Source organism: Typopeltis vanoorti, chromosome 4 (genome assembly GCF_054136105.1).
Source record: "Typopeltis vanoorti isolate ZY-2024b chromosome 4, IOZ_Tvanoo_1.0, whole genome shotgun sequence".
Lineage (NCBI taxonomy): Eukaryota > Metazoa > Arthropoda > Arachnida > Uropygi > Thelyphonidae > Typopeltis > Typopeltis vanoorti.
In genome coordinates this window covers 85,406,625-85,420,521 of record NC_143552.1, presented here as the reverse complement: position 1 = coordinate 85,420,521, position 13,897 = coordinate 85,406,625, and the positions used below count along the sequence as shown (strand labels likewise).

General features: G+C 35.3%; 1 protein-coding gene across 1 annotated transcript in view; it reads right to left on the bottom strand.

Annotated features, from left to right (window-relative positions):
- Positions 1 to 13,897, bottom strand: part of LOC150107469 (isocitrate dehydrogenase [NADP], mitochondrial-like) — a 192,837-nt gene that overhangs the window by 19,016 nt on the left and 159,924 nt on the right. The window contains exon 9 of the mRNA XM_090391891.1: positions 12,748 to 12,845. Coding sequence (XP_090248017.1) covers positions 12,748 to 12,845 — 98 coding nt within the window. The remainder of the gene's footprint in view (positions 1 to 12,747; positions 12,846 to 13,897) is intronic.

Sequence of the window (13,897 nt, the reverse complement as noted above, 5' to 3'; positions counted from 1 at the left end):
TGAATAGCTTCTCTCTTGGCACCTTGTCATATGCTTTTTCCAGATTGACAAAATATAGATCTTTGTTATATTCCCATGCTTTCTCAACTATTTGACGTCAAGTGAAGATCTGATCCTGACAGCCTCTATTTGGCCTGAATCCAGCTTGTTCTTCCACAATTCTTCTCAATCGTTTCTCAAGTATACTTGTATAAATCTTGCCAGGAAACTCAGTAGGAAAATACCTCTGTAATTCTCACATTCAGTTTTATTTCCCCTTTTATATATGGGTACTATGAGAGCTCTACTCCAATCATCGGGAATTCGTCCCTCTGTTCATGCTTTCTGAACTTTGCAGTGCAGCCACTGTAAGAATTTTATACCACCATATTTCAGCATTTCTGGTCGAATATCATATACTCCTGCCGCCTTTCCACATTTCAAACCTTTGATGGTTTTTTTCTACTTCAAGTATGGATATGTATTCCTGGCTGTATGCTTATTGAGTGTTTTTTTTTTTTTTTTACCACTGTGCTATCACTGCTTGTTTCATTTAGCAATTTTTCGAAGTAATTACTCCATACTTCAAGGATATATTTTTCTCCTGTTTTCATGTCACCTTTATCATCTCTAACTCCTTTTACAGCACTCTTTCCTCCATTTCTAAGCTTCTTCAACAATCTCCAGAATATCTTAACACCTTCTTGATATTTATTTTCTATGTTCTTGCCAAAGTCCTCCCATGACTTTTGTTTACCTAGTTTTACACAGTGTTTACTGTATTTTTCAGACGATAAGACGCACCCCAAATTTATGAGATGATTTTTAGAAAAAATTATTTTATCATATAAAGATATTTACAAATTCTTACTTCATTTTTATTTATTGTTATAATCATTTGTATTAGCAATATTCAGTTCATCTTCACTCTCAGTACTATCACTCGTCTCGTTAATGTCACAGTTTGTATTACTTCCATCTGAACTATTGTTGTCACTCCCTTCAAAAACTGCGTCATCTTCAGTACCACCCATTGCATTACTTATCCTGCATTTCTTAAATGACTTTATAATCATCTCTTCTTTCACAGCATCCCATGAATTTTTCACCAAGGTACATACTTCTGAAATTGTTGTCAGTTTCATACGTCCTGTTGCTGTAACATAGTGATTTGACTTTGCCATCCATTTGTTCCACTCTTCCTGCATAAACATTTTGAATGGTTTATTAATAGATCCATCTAAGGGTTGTAATTGACTCGTAAGGCCTCCAGGAATGACAGTTAATTATGTAGTCATTTCTTTTAGAAGCTTCTTGGTTGATTCTTTTTTATGCGCTCTGAATTGATCCCACACTAACATCGCAAGCTTTTTGAACAACACACCTGGACATTTTGCCCATATCTTTTGTATCCATAATTTCATTCCTGTTTCGTCCATCCAGCCTTCATCTTGAACGAGGATAATAATGGCAGAAGGAATTTCATCTCTTGGTAAAGTTTTTCTCTTGAAGATTAACATGGGGGTAATTTTGTTCCATCCGCAAAGCAAGCTAAAACTATAGTGTAGTGAGTTTTTTCGTGACCTGTTGTTTTGATCACTATTGATTTGGTGCCTTTTGAATCTACTGTCCGATTTGAAGGAACATCAAAAGTTAGAGGCACTTCATCCATGTTCGCAATTTGATTAAACTCAAAGTTAAATTTCCTTCTCGCTGATATGACAAATGTATGGATTTCTATAATTTTAGCTTCATAGTCAACCGGCATTTTTTGGGCTAGAGTGGTTTTTGAGCATGCATAACCCATGTCTTTTCATAAATCTAAAGAACCAAGAACAGTGATCCTGTAAAATCTAAAATTCCATTAGCATTTGCCCATTGTTTTGCTTCAAAAATTATCATTTTCGTAGAAACAGATATTCTGTTGTGTCCCCCTTTAACCGTCCTATAACTGTTAATTACTCTTACAGGTTTATTTTTTCTTGTTTGTAACAAATTTCTTACTATACGTGATATCACCCAAATACAAGGTATCTAAGCTCTTGCTCCCCTTAGTGTCCTAAAACATTTATATTTTTTAGCTGCGCCATTTAGAACAGTTAGTTTATGAAAAGAATCAAAACAAGAAGCAATTTCTTAAATATGTTGAGGTGTGAAACAATTATGCAGTCATGACCTTGAACTCACAACTTAACCCCCCCTCCAGCTAGATTTGTACGTTATTACAAGCAGTGCATTGAATGGCAATTTCAGACAAGTGAGTTTTCAATGAGCAAAAGTTTATTATACACATAAGCACAATACAATACATTAAAAATCGTTAAAACTTAATTAAATACTAAGCTGAAGCAATACAAAGCAATACTAACAAAACACAAATGATAAGTTATAAAATTCTGTGGGAAGGGCGATTATGCCGCCACAAAAGACTCCACACATACAATAAAAGGATATCCTCTCAATGATAGACTAAAACTTCTCATCTGTCTGAGCACAATATTATAATACAATACCTTAATTAAACACAATTAGTTTACACACGTTAACTCACAAGAGTAACATGGGTTAAATAGTTGTATCGCTACAACAGTAACCACATTCAATTCTTCAAGCAGCTCTCAGACAAAACATGCATAAATGTCTAGACATACGATTATTTATATATTAACACTGACAAGCTTATTCTCTTTTTATCCTTAAGTGCACTAAAGTCCTAGTTCAACTCTCGTTCAAGTCTTTCAATTGATCGGTAACTGAAATACAATCACAGCTACATTAAGATTTGAAATAATATAAGATTTTATGATACTGTTTCATAAGGATCTTCTATGCTAGTCTCTGCTCTCACTCGTCTGTAATTTCCGAAGATGAATTCTTCTATAGTGGATCATATCTCAGATTTCTTGGATCAAGGTGGGCCTTCTTGTCTTCAGCACATCAAGCTTCTTTCAAGGAAACACAACGGATCTGCAATTCTGTAGTCGTGAGTTTCACTACTCAGGCACCTACTTTTCCACAGATTTTTCTTTTTTTTTTTCTGTCAAGAACACGGTTGATATAACATGCAGTAGTTACCTTTCTTCTCAGCTGTACGGGGCGTCACTCCTTTCTTTAATAGAGAATTGGGACCGAAATTCTGCTTACTGTGTTCCTTGTCGTGGTGGAAGGAGAGAACTCCTAAACTGTCACTCAGGAAAACCACATAAGACAATCTATATGAAGACTGGAGAACCGAGAGAGAGCAATGGGGGGGGGGAGGTCCAAACCCTTTTATACCTACCCTGCCGGCACCTGCTGCAATTACCCCCCCCCCCCCAATGTCTGGATATGCTTTTTGTGACCAGTTAGGGTGGCGTGTTTCCTGCCGAAATTCCTGCGGGCCGTGTGTACGCAACTGACTCGTGACAATGTCCAAAATCGAGAAATTTGACCTTACCTTGTTTCTTACTAACCATATGAGTCACATTTATTAAACTTTATCACCTTACCAAAATTTTCTAAGAATTGACAAACTTATAATCCCTTGTTTCAAATGTTTAACAACGAGTCTTTACATGCAAAATTCTTATGGCCAATATTCTGTAAGTAAATTATCTTATTTTCATCATATTACAACAAATTTTCTTATGTGAGTTAACCAATATTCTCAGTTGTATTTCACACTTAGATGCAAGTATATTTTTCCTTTTTGTTAAAGGTTTCCTACTTGTCAAATTGTGATCAAAATAAATTCTTTTAGTAACTTTATTAATCACAAACATTAACAATTCCCATGTTTCGATGATTTGTTACCCAATTTTTCATTTGTACTTCTAATTCTGGCCATTTTTCTAGGTGTGAACAGAATGTTTTCTTGTGTTTACATAGCAGTTTTAATTGTTCCTCTTGTTTTCTCCACTCACAAACCATTTTTGCTGTTGGTGGTGGTGGACCAAAATGTCTTTCCTGCTCTGTTTCCATATTGTTTTGCATAATTTATCACATTTAATTTATAACTCACGTTATATGAGTCTTTTTTGTTTTACACTCATTTTTTCTAATTTTAAGATAAAAATTGTAACAATTTATAAAAAAATAATTCAAATGAACCATACAAAAGCACATATGTTTACACACTAATGACTATTGACGCTCTAAATCGGTGATTCACCCACATGCAACGAGATAACTTAGGTATCTACCTTCAGTGGCATACTTACTAATTTTATTAACATATTGCACCAGTAATTGAACTTTGCTAACAGCTTTGGTACAGTGTAAAGATTCGTCTTTTAATGTTACCTTCAGACCATAAGATGCACTCCAATTTTCAGTCGATTTTTCTATGTAAAAAGGTGCATCTTATGGTCTGAAAAATACAGTAGCTTTCTTACATTTGTCTCTGTATTCTCTAAGAGCACAAGCTGACTTATTTGCCAGGAACTTTTGATATGCTTTCTTCTTTTCCTTCACTGCCTCTTTAACTTCCTGCGTCCACCATGGAGTTCGGATTTTTCTATCCTTACAGACAACCTCACTACAAGCCTCTCTGGCTGAATCAATCAGGGTTTGCTTCAAGGCTTGCCACTGAATCTCGAAGGTTTGGTTTGTGTTTTCAAAATCTTTCATTTTTTCTTCAATAATCTTCGTGTATTTTAGTCTACGGTTCACACCTGAGAGATGCTCAACACTTTTATTCAATTTAAAACTTTCTTACATGTTTGAAACATGCTATTGGATTTTTAAGACCATGAATTTAATAAAACATTTATACGTAATAGTCTACTAGTTTTGCTAGCTGTAACTGTCTAGCTTTGTCAAGACGAGAAAGGTTATGCTGGTATTAAATGCAAAAACAAGAGAATGTAGTAACAGACAAATTGGAGAGAACACGTGACATCACACTCATAAAGCGTGAAGACTTAGTTATTGTTATTAACTCGCGTTTTATAATTTTCCACGTAATTTAGTTCTACTAAACTTAACGATTTTAACAGATTTTTCCACGTCTTTTAATATTATTCCCTGGTTTCTATTGAGGTTATTTTCTGTTCGTAGGACTACTGCAGCTTCTTTAAAGGTTCTACATCTATAATCCTCTTCAATATATGGCATGGAACTGTTATCCCAATCTACTGCCATATATCGAAGAGGATTATAGATGTAGAACCTTTAAAGAAGCTGCAGTAGTCCTACGAACAGGAAATAACCTCAATAGAAACCAGAAAATAATATTAAAAGGCATGTGGAAAAATCTGTTAAAATCGTTAAGTTTAGTAGAACTAAATTACGCGGAAAATTATAAAACGCGAGTTAATAACAATAACTAAGTCATCACGCTTTATGAGTGTGATGTCACGTGTTCTCTCCAATTTGTCTAACTGTTTTAAACCGTTACTACATCCTCTTGTTTTTGTATTTAATACCAGCATAACCTTTCTCATCTTGACAGTTACAGCTAGCAAAACTAGTATACAATTATGTATAAATGTTTTATTAAATCCAGGGTCTTAAAAATCCAATAGCATGTTTCAATCTTAATGAAAAGGACCAAATAATAACTTATATGTTATTCTTTTTAATATGAAATTCAATTTTATCCCGCTCAAGACTAAATAGTGATCACTTCCAATTTCAAATCCTCTGTACACTCTGGTGTCCTGCACCAGGGAGAAAACATCACTATCAACAACAACATAGTCAATGAGACTTTTCTTATTCCATGCCTCTTCTCTCCATGTGAATTTGTGCACATTTTTATGTTGGAACATGGTGTTAGTAATAACCAGTCCATGTCCTGAGCAGAAATCCAACAGGTATTCGCATTATTATTAGCTTTGCTCTTTTCTCCAAATTTTCCCAAAATATTTTTTGTATGTCTGACAATCATTTCCTACTCTGCTATTTAGATCCCCAACAAGGACCAACTTTTCCTTTTTCATTGTGTCTGCTTTCGCCAAAGCATTAAAAAATTCTCCCACTTCTACCTTAGTAGAACCTTCTGTGGGACCATAGTCACAAATAGGTCTCATTGTCTAGTTCCCCATTTGCCCACATCACTCTACTTAGACTGCCTGCCATTCAAGAAGATTAGCCTTGTATTTAGTGTTGAATAACTATGGCTACTCCTTCTTTTCCTTGATTGTCATTGCCTGAATATGACATTTTGTATTTATTGCTCAGAAAGATTTCACCAGTTTTTGTCTTTTTTGTTTCAGTCACCCCTATTATGTCAATTTGGTACTTATCTAATTTCTCAGCTAGCTCCATTTCTTTGCCATTCAGGCTTCTTATGTTGATAGTACTGATCTTTAATTCTGGTGATGTTGAGTTGGGGTGTGTTTTCAGATTTATTCCAGTAGCTGACTTTTTCGCTGTTTGCCCTGCCAAAAACAATGCGGGTCTTGTTTAACCGGGTGACGCCCCAGCCCGCATGAAATTTTGTCATGTTGTACCATCATTTTGTATTTTGGTTTAAGCCAATAAGAATACAATTTGGTCGGCTAAATCCCAAATTGCCAGTCCATTCTCGTTTGTTCGGTATCCAGGTAGATACCCAACAGGGTGCACCACGAGAAGGTGAGGATTGGACATTAGGTCAGAAGCCCTGGTCAGTTCTCCGCATTCCTTTAAAGGCTATGGGGAGGTCTCCTCTCAGTTTATAGCTTTGACCCTTAAGCACCCCTGATTAAATAAATAGGTTAGGAGTCAAACGGATATATAATCTTATTAAGCAAGAGATTCGTAAGAAAAGGATGATGTGGAAGGAATACCGTGTGCATAAGGATGAAGTCCAGTATGAAAATTATAAGCAGTAGGCTATTTTATTCACAACTGTTGTACAGAAAGCTAAATCTAAGTATGAAAAGAAACTGGCTCTGCAAGCTAAAGACAACCCACAAGAACTCTATCTAGAAAGCAAAAGAAAGAATGAATATGAAAGAATAACTCTTCTGAATGCAGTTGGTGTGAGGGTGACAGATGCAGAAGAGGTTGTTCAATTAATGAGTGCTTATTTTGCTTAAAGCTATCAACCTGGTGTATGCAATATCGAGTTCGCTGAATGAAGAAATTCAGGTGTATGAAGAGGAGATATTACAGATGTTGCACAAACTGAATAAGAATTCAGCAAAAAGGGACTGATGGGATATCAGCACAGGTGCTAAAAGAGTGTTCAGTTGAGCTGACAATTTCTATGACCAGGCTATATAATTTGAGTCAGAACAGGGAAGATTCTGCAGAAATGGAAAGAATGTATGCTAATCCCATTGCACAAGGGTAGTGCAAGATCAATGTATCCAACTATTGACCAATCAGTATCTCAGGAATGGTGGTGAAGATTTTGGAAAAATTGGTTAGGGCTTGCATTCAGAAATGAGTTAACAGTGAAAAGGTCATGTTTTAGCAACTTGCTCACACTCTATAATAATGTTTCCTTTGAACTAGACAAGGGGAATGGATACACCATGATACATTTGGATTTTCATAAGGCTTTTGACAGAATACGTTTTGGAAGACTGTTGCATAAATTGGAGAATATGGGTTTGGATTATAAAACAGCGTGGATAAAAGGATATCTGACTGACAGATATCAAAAAGTGGTATATGGAAGATGTGAGTGTGCAAGATTTAAGATAACTAGTGATGTACCACAAGAATTAGTCCCGGCTCTACTGTTATTCAATCTGTACATTAATGACACTGGGAAGGATTTGATATACAGCTATTTGCTGATGATGCAAAGATTAGGCAGGGTAATCAGGAATGCTGCTGATATGCAGTACTTGCAGAATGATTGGAATAGGTTGGAACTGTGGGCATGGGAAAATGGATGTCAGTAAATGTAAAGTCATGCATATGATTAGATATCCAATGTCTTATTACATTGGTGGGATTATGCTAGAAGAAACTGATCGGGCTGGGGATCTTGAAGTGTTAGTAGATAGCAATTTGAAGTTAGTGGACCATGCAGCAAAGATTGCAAATACAACTCAAAAGATAATTGCAATGCCAAAACAAACTTTGACATGTAAAGATAAGGATATTATTTTGCCTCTTTACAAGGCCTTGATAAGACCTCAGTTGGACTAATGTGTACAGGTCTGGTCTCCAGGTTTTCATTGCGATTCTGATACAGTGGAGAGAGTGCAAAGGAGACTATTAAAATGATATCAAGATTGTGGAAATACTTATTATGAAGACAGATTGACAATTAGTTGATTGCAGATATTAGCAAACAGGAGAAAGAGGGGTGATGTGATTGAGACTTACCAACTTCTGAAAGGATCATACAAGATTTCAGTTGAAGGAATTTTCATTTAGAGGGAATCCTTGGAAGCTGAGAATGAATGCTGCTAAAACGGAATGATGGTTACATTTTTCTCTCATAGGCTGGCGCGTGATTGGAATGGATTGCCAATGGATGTTGGTGTGTGAATTATTTCAAGAATAAGAATGACAAGTGGTGCATGTAGTATGTGGCCTCCCTTAATGAATGCCTGACTTCCTGAAGATCTATCTTAATAATAACAACATTTAAGTATATCTGACTGAATATCATCTACTCAAGCTGCCTTCCCACATTTCAAATTTTTACGGTGTTTTCTATGTTAAGTATTGACTATGTACTTTTGTTTGTATTTGTCTTGAATATTTTCTACTACTGTTCTGTCACTGCTTGTTTCATTTAATGGACTTTCAAAGAAAATTTCACTTTCATTTCATATAAATTTATTGATGTGGTTCCTGACCACACTAGCTTTGCTTATTCTACTGTTTATTTCCACATTTAATTGGCCATCTTCAGTAAATATTGTGCCTAAATAGTTAGAAATGTTCTATCTGTTCAATAAGCTCTTCATTTAGGATGCAGCTGATGTTTTCACTGTTTCTATTTTCACAGTCTGCTGGTTTTCATGCTAGAACAGTTATTCAATTCATTTAAGAATTCCTGCAAATGTGTTTAAGGGTTGTTCGATAAGTCCATGCAAAAATGAAGAAAACAATTTTTTTGTTTTCTTCATTTTTTTTTATTTTTCAACATAGTCTCCTTTGAGGTCTACTCACTTGGTCCAACAATGCTCAAGTTTTTTGATCCCATCCATATAGTATGATTTGTCCAACTCTTCAAAATAGGTAGTTGTTTCAGCAATCACCTGATCGTTTGATGAAAATCTCTTTCCTGCCAGTCATTTTTTCATGTTTGGAAACAGATAGTAGTCCAAGTGAGCCAAATCTGGAGAGTGTGTGTGTGGGGGGGATGCGAAAGGACTTTGTAGCATAAATCAAACAATTTTGCAGTTGCGATTGCAGAAGAGTGAGCGGGTGTGTTGTCGTGGTGAAAAAGAATCTTCCTTTTAGCCAAGTGTGGTCGTTTTTCCTTTATTTCATTATTTAAACGATCCAGCAAAAATGCATAATATACTCTGGTAATTGTTTTGCCCTTTTCCAAGAAGTCTATGAAAATTATGCCATGAGCATCCCAGAAGATGGTGGCCATAACTTTTCCTGCTGAAGGAACGGTTTAAGCTTTCTTTGGTGCAGATTCCCACTTGCAACCCATTATTTTGACTGTTCTTTGGTCTCAGGCTGGTAGTGATGAATCCAAGTTTCGCCCACTGTTATGAAACAATGCAAAAATTCCTCTGGATTCCATTGAAACAGCTTCAAGCTGTCCTTGCAACAGTTCACATGTTGATGCTTTTGATCCAGTGTGAGTAAACATGGCACCCATTTTGCAGATAGGTGCATGTTCTCATATGTAAATGTTCATTTAAAATATTATGTATTATGGCTGAGATGCTGACAGCCTTAGCAATTTCATACACCTTCACTCTTCTATCATCCATCACCATATCATGGATTTTTTTAAAATAATTTCTGGAGTAGTGACCTCAACAGAGCATCCAAAACGTTCAGCGTCACTTGTACTCATATGGCCACTTCGTAAGTTGCTAAACCACTTATATACCGTTCTAATTGAAGGGGTAGACTCACCATAATGTTTATCAAGCTTAACTTTGGTTTCCTGAGCCGTTTTCTCTTTCAAAAAGTAATGTTTAATCACTACATGAAATTCTTTCTCATCCATTTTTCACAAATCATGGTACTTGATTGATTCAAATGAACGCCAAACATAGAGTAACAGATCTAGCTGACTGAAACTTAGTGTGTGATCCTCCAACAGTTGCCAGCAAGTAAAAATAACCTCGATACATACTGGTAGTGCCATTTCTTAGACTTTGCATGGACTTATCGAACAGCCCTTGTACTTAGTTTATTTAGGAATGAATGTTATATATTGCATCATTCACATAAAATAAAGAACTGAGATTAACATCCCCAATTCTGGTATCAGATTTAATGACACTTTCCTTCATTATGTTATTCATATAAATGAAGAATAACAGTGGATATAGTGTGTATCCTTGTCTTACATATGCTTCACCATCAAATCATCTTGTATTTCCTTCAATAAAACTGCTGAGTTTGTACTAATTGCTCTCCATAATGTTTCATTTATACCATTATAAGTGTTGTGGAAATTTAAACATCTTTTTTCTTGGCACTTTTTTATTTTTATTATTTTTTTTTCATTTTATTTCTTAACTATTTGCTAAGCTTGTTCTTCTCCAAGTCTCTCTTCCACAATTGCCCAGCCTCTTCTTGAGTATGACTGCACAAATCTTATCTGAAACATTTAGATTTAGGCGCTGTTCCAGAGGTTCGACATCTATTCACAGTCAACTGCTGCTAATCCACTGAATCAAAATTTCTTCCTCCTCTTTCACTCCATCTACTCCTGATATGTGAAATAGCCATTACTCACAATATGTTTCTTAAAGACTACAATCCACTATTACAAATAATTGCTTTGAGTAGAATTATTGCAGAAATAATGAAGGCTATAAAGCTAGTTTATTATGTTTGTTAACTGTAGATGCCCTTAACTGATCTGTCTATTTTGTGGGATGCAGAACCAAAGTTTCAAGTAGGAGGAAACCCATGCTACTTTAATATTGGACTGCCTTTAAATGAAAAAGCCTTAAAAATGTTCCTAGATAGGATATGTACCAGTATTTTGCTGAATGGAGGACGAATTGGGATGCAACTCTAGCTTCCCTCCACATGGTGCATTCTGGATAACACTAAAAGAGCTAGGACGACTTGGCCATCCAGACTATCTTAGGATCTCCTGGATTAGTGTACATGCATATGCAAACCAGGTTACAATGACAGAAACTAGGACTCATCCTGTCAACCAGAAGTGCCCTAAGACTCAGTCTCTTGGACAACTGCTCAGTGTCTGCCAGCTGCATATAGAAAGTATCAGCAGGGCTAAGAGTGAATGTCTTACTAGACTTCTTCATGACAACAGAATTGACATTGCCATCATACAAGAAACCCATGCAACCAATGAGTCTTTCTAGCTTAATAAAAAGAAACAGAATAGTAAGTCATATTTGAATAGGTGACCGCATACTACTGTTGGCATGAGTAGAATGTGTGAGACAGCTAATTTTAGAGTATTGGATTACTGTGCTATGTGAAAACTATCTAAGATTATGAAGAAATTCAGCATAAAGACCGACTATACTACTCTGCCAAAACTTCGTTCTTTTCTGAGTCGACCAAAACCAAAACACAACCAACTGCATTTTCCTGGTGTTCATAAAGTTATGTGCGACTGTGGTCGACCTTATTTTGGCCAGACAGATAAATCTGTTTCACTTCGTCTTGAGGAACATAGACGTGACACCTCCTACAGTAGAACATGAGCAAGCGCCCTTTCCAGTCATGTGCTCTTCTCCACAAACTCTAACCTTGAAGAATGGCAACACCAAGTTGATTGGGACCACACAACCAATTAATATATATGTAAGGATGAATTTGAAAGACGTATTATAGAATCAAAAGAAATAGTTCTGGACCCTTCACACTTGAACAACAATCTAAGCTACAATTTGCCTGATTCACATAGCGCAGTAATCCAATACTGGCACTCTAAAATTAGCTGTCACAACATTCTGCTCATGCCAACAGTAGCATGCAGTCACTTATTCAAAGATGACTGTTACTATTCTGTTTCTTTTTATTAAGCTAGGCAGTCCATGTTTTTTACCTTGTTATTTTTTATAAGTCTTATGTTATTTCTTACTCACCTGAAGAAGTCAGAATACCGATGAAACTAGTCATGATTTATTAAAGGTTTTTGTTATACTTTCTCGGGTTCTAGTCAGTTAAATTTTAATCTTATAAATGCATACATCCCGAGTCAATCCTAATTGCAACAATATTATTTATTATTTTTTAAAAAAAATTCATTTATTGGAACAGCATGTTGATTCTGAAATTAGTGCATCCTCACAGGTATGAATCTAAAATATTCTAACCAACCAATACACAAAATTAAAAATACAGTTTTTAATTTTGTTTTAGTTTCTAATTAGCCTTCAATTAGTCCTTATAAATGTTCCTTGTGTTCTAGAAAACATTTCAATTGTAATCCAAATTGGTAGACAATTATTCCGCATACTAGTGGAAGCATATTCTTTATTAGCATGTTAATTTTTTTCCACTTTTCCAGATAGACTAGTTTGTGGAGTAATACATGGTCCATACAGAGCATTCAGACTCAATTTCTGGAAAAAGGGGGGGGGGAAGGGAGGAGAGATTAAATTTGAGATTTTGCACTGTTTGAAATGTCACCTTTTCAATACCATGCAGTAATTTACAGCAAATTTTAAAGCCAAAAATTATATTTATGTTATTAGAGATGAGATAACTCACCTTTTTAAATCAGAGTTTCCATCTAACTTGGCACGATGTTCTAAGCCTAATGTCCATGCAAAAATACTAGCAACTGGATTGGTACTAGTTGGTTTGCCCTTCAAAAGAAATAAACTTTAATATATTTTATATTTACTTCTTAAAAATCATTTACAGCAGGTATAACACAAAGTGATTTTACAAGTAAAATCTATTAGGTTATTTTCTTATTGATATTTTTTTAATTTATGTATTTTAAGAATTGAAGATTTCTTTAGGAGTCTTGGATCAAAGTCTTAATATTAAGCCATATTTTTTCATGGTAATTCCAATATAAGAAACCTCTGTTTGCTTGATCATAAATAAGAACTCCATTGCAACTTTTTTTGCCAAACTCCTACAGCTAGCTAGCTATGTTGGAAGCGATACCACATTCTTGTGAATCTGTACTGAATCACTTTTTTTTTTCTTTTTTTTTTTTTAGCTTGTGATATACTCTGAAAGTTATCACCCAGCGCATGTGATCTTCCACCGAAGTAAGAATGGATAAAAATATCTGTATGATATTAATGTTTTTACAACTGTGCCATCCTTATAATATGTGATGCCTTTTTATGTTCAGCTGCTGGCAACCTGTACACTGTGAATTACAGAAAATATGACCATTTCAGAACAACAGCTAAGTTGTAAAATTAGGATGACCGATTGGGGTGGCCATCTAAGGTAGAAATAAGCTTAGTAAAGTCGACAGCCAAAATGATGCTTACACTTGCTACAATTAACAGATGTTATAATCCCTTAGGTTCACATTTTAATATTAATAAAATGTACATCACTACATTAAAAAAAAAACATGAGAGAGTAACTGGTGGCAATAAAAAAAAGTATGTTTTGTAGAGATATTCTGGATACCTCAAGTAATTACTTTGAAAGACTGCTCAACAAGATATGTAGTGAGAGAGCATTTGTAGAAATTATTCAAGAGGAATACAATCAGAGTGTATATATAAAACCTAAAATGTAGAAAAGTATCTGGAGAAGAATGTGATATTTGACCAAAAATAATCATATGTGAGGTAATAGAGTGGACACAGAGTGAGTTTTAGTGTTTTACATTGCACTGATAAGAAGCAGAACCATAGTGACCAAAGCATCATTGTTCAAGGAATTC